Here is a 5,288-nt window from a genome sequence, read left to right on the forward strand (position 1 = left end):
CATGGAGGCAAAGTGGCCGAGCTCCTGGTCTGCATGGAGGCAAAGTGGCCGAGCTCCTGGTCTGCATGGAGGCAAAGTGGCCGAGCTCCTGGTCTGCATGGAGGCAAAGTGGCCGAGCTCCTGGCCTGCATGGAGGCAAAGTGGCCGAGCTCCTTTCGAGCATTGGGCCTCACAGAGGCAGAATGACTAAGCTCCTTTCAAGCAGGCCTCATGGAGGCAAATAGGGTGAGTTCCTATCAAGTGTTGGGCCTCACAGAGGCAAAGTGGCTGAATTCCTTTTGAAGGGGCCTCGATATGGCTGGCTTCCTGTCACCAACAGGTCTTGGTTGTAAAGATGGTAAACACTGATGGAATAACCCTCTTCTGATACAAGGGAGGTAAATCTCGAATCTTGGATGCGATGCGGTCTCCATCTCCAATCTTGCTGCTTTGGCCACAAACCCTGGTATTGCCACCTTTAATGCGGAGAAGAGGAAGGTAACCAAATACTGGAGTCTGACTAACTACTACCTATTCATACCAGTCACCACCAAAGTCTCTGGTATTCTCCGATGCTGTAAAATCCGGATGACAGTGGTCTGTTTGAGAAATGACTCCTGTGAGATGGGCTGGCCGTTGCAGCGAATGTCACTGGCCATTCTCCAAAGTACAGCTGGACACATCACTTGGACTGGACTGGACTGGACAGCTTGTTGCTCCTTGTCTTTTTCTGCATAGTTTAAATATTAATGATGTAATTTGCATTTGTTAACTTTCTCAGGGTTACCCAACTTGTTTATTTTTTCGTTTTTGGCAATAATTGTAAACATACATATATTAAATTATATATATAATAAACATGTAATTATAGCAGAAATACCAGTGAGGGACCCTCTCTTTAGTTGCTCAACCAATTAGAAACAACACCTAAATCTGCCTCCTCAAGCATGACAATACCCTTCAGAGCAGTGTGTCAGGAGAACCAGTGCACACTATGGCTGCTGGCAGAATTCCTCAACTACAGCTCTACAATGGCATCTGTGTGGCTCACATACGTGTTGGCTGAGGTGCTGAGCCACTCTGCTAAGAGTGCACTCAACATCAAGAAGGACAACTAATTGAGTCAGACACTGTTGTTAGGCTGTGAAGGAGAATGGAGACAAGCAAGTCTCAATCTGCCAGAAGAAGTAGATTTCCATTTGGTATCATTCCAATTATGTCAGGCATTTGCATCCTGAGAGACTGTGAGGCCTTCAACAGTCCAATCAGCCTGAGCTGATTCTAGTTTCTGGACAACATCAACTTCAGCTATCCTGTGGCGTACCTTGCTGAAGAGGGTGTCACTGGAGGAGATTGAGGGAAGATAAGCCAGCAGTAACACATCTGAAGCAGAATAGATGCTGAGGCCACTGAATTTCAGATAAATTCTGGTTGTCATCATCATCATCATCATACGTCTGTTTTTTCAAGCTGGTATGGGTTGGACAGTTTGACTGAAATACTGGTGGGTAGGGGAGCTCCACCAGGTTTCAAGTCTGGTTTGGCAAGGTTTCTACAGCTGATGCCCTTCCTAACGCCAACCACTCCGAGAGTGGCCACGTGTTTGAACAGTGCTTTTTATGCGCCACTGACGTGACACTGGCATTAGCCACACACTCAAGTAGTGTTTTTTACATGCCACTGCCACAGGTGTCCCTGATGTGACACCAGCATCGGCCACATACTCGAATTGTTTTTTATTACATACCACCAGCGTGGGTGCCAGTCAACCAACACTGGCATCAACCACAGCTATAATCACCCTTGGCTTGACAGGCCTTCTCAAGCACTGCATATCACCCAACATCTGAGGGGTGGTTTTACATTACATGCCAGTTACACAACACTGGCATCGGCAAAAATTTTATGAAGGCCACGAATAGTGCTCCTGAGAGGGATTGAACCTTGCTCAGGATGTATAATATAGCATGTGCAATTACCCCCAAAATCACGGAGACAAGAATTAAGATATTTGGTAATTATAGAATTAAAACCAAGAAAATTTACCATTTGCATCTTTAACATGGACAGCTGCTTGAAACCTCAACAGAAGAGAGACCATATTATCATTTCCCACTTGACAAGCAAACATCAAAGCTGTTCTATAATAAATAGAAGAAGCAGAATTAATACCAAAATGTAATATTCGTATCCAACTAAATGTGGATGTTGTGTTAGAACACTGAATACTGCAATAGTTGCCATGAGAAAACCTCTGATATATGCTTAATTACCATCATCTTCATTTAATGTCCACTTTCCATGCTGGCATGGGTGAGACAGTTTGACTGAAAACTGGTAAGCCGGGGAGCTGCACCAGGTTCCGATATAATTTGGCAAGATTTCTATGGCCGGATGCTCTTCCTAATGCCAACCACTCCAAGAGCCTAGTGAGTGCTTTTTACATGCCATTGACCTGACACTGGCATCAGCCACGACTACAGTCCCACTTGGCTTGACAGATCAACACAAGCATGGTACATCACCAAAGGTTTTGGTCACCTGTCACTGACTCCATGAGGTAAAAATACTCAAATGGTGCTTTTTACGTGCCACCAGCATGGGTGCCAGTCAGATGGCACTGGCATCAAATACAACTACGATTTCACTCAGTTCAACAGGTCTTAAATGGGATATAAATCCTCACCATCACTGGTGATGGTTTATATCCTGTTAGTGATGTGAACCAGAGTGCTTATATGCACCAAAAGAGCACAGGAGAGATTCTCTCATGGTAAATATCGCAATATTCTGTGTTCTCACACAACATCCTCTTTTAAGTGGGGACAAGTAAAAAAAATTAGTTCAAATTTTGCCACAAGGGCAGCAATTTTGTGGGGTGGGGGATGAACCAATCATATCAATGCCAGTGTTCAACTGGTACTTAATTTATTGACCCCGAAAGGATGAAAGGCAAAGTCAACTATGACAGAATTTGAACTCAGAACATAGTCACTGGCAAAATATTGCTAAGCATTTCATCCAGCATGCTAACAATAATAATAATAATAATAATAATAATAATAATAATAATAATAGAGGAGGTGTAGAAGTTAAAAAGATTGCCTTCTTTGGTATCATTTCCAGAGAGAAAAAAAAAGAAGATAGAAGAGTTAAAAAATCTTAATTGAAAAACCTGTTCTAAATGACATTGGCTGGTTTTGAGGATAAAGCCAGATTCAACCAAACTGGACAAGACAGGGTGGTCACATTCTAAGTAATGACACATTAAAAGAGAAGATATAGGAGGGTGCTCAACAAGGCTCTGTGTTCAGCCTCCAGCTTTTATTATAGTTTTTGAGACAATAACATTGGAGTTAAGGAATAAATGTCTTTAAGAACTATTGTACGTAAATGATTTCTTAAAGACAGCAAGCTGGCAGAAACATTAGCATGCCAGGCAAAATGCTTAGCGGTATTTCATCTGTCTTTACGTTGTGAGTTCAAATTCCGGCTTTCATTCTTTCAGGGTTGATAAATTAAGTACCAGTTGCAGACTAGGATCGATCTAATCGACTGGCCCCCTCCCAGAAATTGTGGGCCTTGTGCCTAGAGTGGAAAAGAATGATTTAATTCTTATCATTGACCTCAGCGGAATTTGAACTCAGAATGTAAAGACAGACAAAATACCGCTAAGCATTTCACCCGTCGTGCTAACGATTTTGCCAGCACCTCCCGCCTTTCCATATAATATGTGAACAATACAATATCAGTAACAGAGTTTGAACTTGTGATCTTTGAATCAGCATCAGGAGATCAAGACACTTCACCATCCACCAACAAAAATAAAAAAGTCTTTCTACAAATTAATCCAAAACTACTTACTTGTGATCATTGTCAATGCTATTTACATCAGCTCTGTTCTGAAGAAGGGACATAGCAATATTGATCTTGTCTTCTATCACAGCATAGTGCAATGGTGTTTTACCAGCCTGTCCAATAAAATAAACAAACACATCATCATCATTGTTTAACGTCCACTTTCCATGCTGGCATGGGTTGGACAGATTGACTGAGGACTGGCAAGCCAGGAGGCTGCACCAAACCCCAGTCTGATTTGGCAAGGTTTCTACAGTTGGATGCCCTTCCTAATGCCAACCACTCTGAGAATGTAGTGAGTGTTTATGTGCCAGTCAGGCAGCACTGGCATCAACCACACTCGAATGGTGCTTTTTACGTGCCACCTTTAAAATTTTTAATGCAAAAACTAGGCTGGATGGGCATAAAATGAATATTGTCTAAGGGACACCACATTACAGTTCAAATCAGAATGAAGGGACCATATGTAGGGATGTCTAATGTATTGAAATGTGTGTATCATCATCATCATCATCAATTAACATCCGTTTTCCATGCTAGCATGGGTTGGACGGTTTGACTGAGATCTGGAGAGCCAGCAGGTGCACCAGGATCCAATCTCCATCTGTATGTATGTACATATGTATGTATATGCCTGTATGTGAGGAAACTGTATGGAAGCCCATTGTATGTGTATGTGTGTGTGGTGTTCCAGCATGGCCACAGTCCATTGGCTGCAACACCCAAAAAGGGAAACGAAATGAAACATACCATATTTTTAAGATTTGCATTTGTCCGCGCATTGAGCATAGCATCGAGAATCTCCAGGTGAGAATATTGAATGGCAAGGTGCAAACAGGTGTTTCCATCGCCATCCCGAGCCTCTGCATCCACCTTGTAACTAAGCAGGACTTCAACAACATCAAAATGGCCACATTGCACAGCCTGAAGAGAAAACAAACATTGAAAGCAGGAAAATTAATTGCCCTACAATGAATTTGCTAACCCTTTCATTACTGTATTTCTGTTGAAATGCTCTGTGTTTCTTTTATCTAATTTTAAATATAACAAAGAATTTAGTAAAATAATTTCGTTATCATTAAGCTGGTGTTAGGAACATAAATTGTGACTGAGGTTTGGTGGAAGATTTTCATTCAAAACTTATGAAAACAAGACATTTGTACTCAGAGCCAGAGGCAGTTTCAGGCAAGTTGGTATCAAAAGGGTTAAGAATTGTTTCTCTATTATATATTTTAATCCTTCTATTACCATATTTCTGTTGAGATGCTCTGTGTTTCTTTCAATTAATTTTAGATATAACAAAGAATTTAGTAAAATAACTTTGTTATCATTAAGCTAGTGTTAGGAACATAAATTGTGACTAAGGTTTGGTGGAAGATTTTCATTCAAAACTTATGTAAACAAGACATTTGTACTACAGAGCCAGAGGCGGTTTCAGCCAGGTTGGTAAT

At 41.5% G+C, this 5,288-nt stretch overlaps 1 protein-coding gene across 1 annotated transcript in view; it reads right to left on the bottom strand.

The window, feature by feature from the left end:
• The window catches only part of LOC106881714 (uncharacterized), a 71,817-nt gene that overhangs the window by 55,861 nt on the left and 10,668 nt on the right, over positions 1-5,288 (bottom strand). Inside the window, exons 3-5 of the mRNA XM_014932192.2 lie at positions 4,588-4,761; positions 3,844-3,950; positions 2,026-2,120 (exon numbers count right to left, since the gene is read on the bottom strand). Coding sequence (XP_014787678.1) covers positions 2,026-2,120; positions 3,844-3,950; positions 4,588-4,761 — 376 coding nt within the window. The remainder of the gene's footprint in view (positions 1-2,025; positions 2,121-3,843; positions 3,951-4,587; positions 4,762-5,288) is intronic.

The sequence above is a fragment of the Octopus bimaculoides genome, chromosome 1, assembly GCF_001194135.2.
Source record: "Octopus bimaculoides isolate UCB-OBI-ISO-001 chromosome 1, ASM119413v2, whole genome shotgun sequence".
NCBI lineage: Eukaryota > Metazoa > Mollusca > Cephalopoda > Octopoda > Octopodidae > Octopus > Octopus bimaculoides.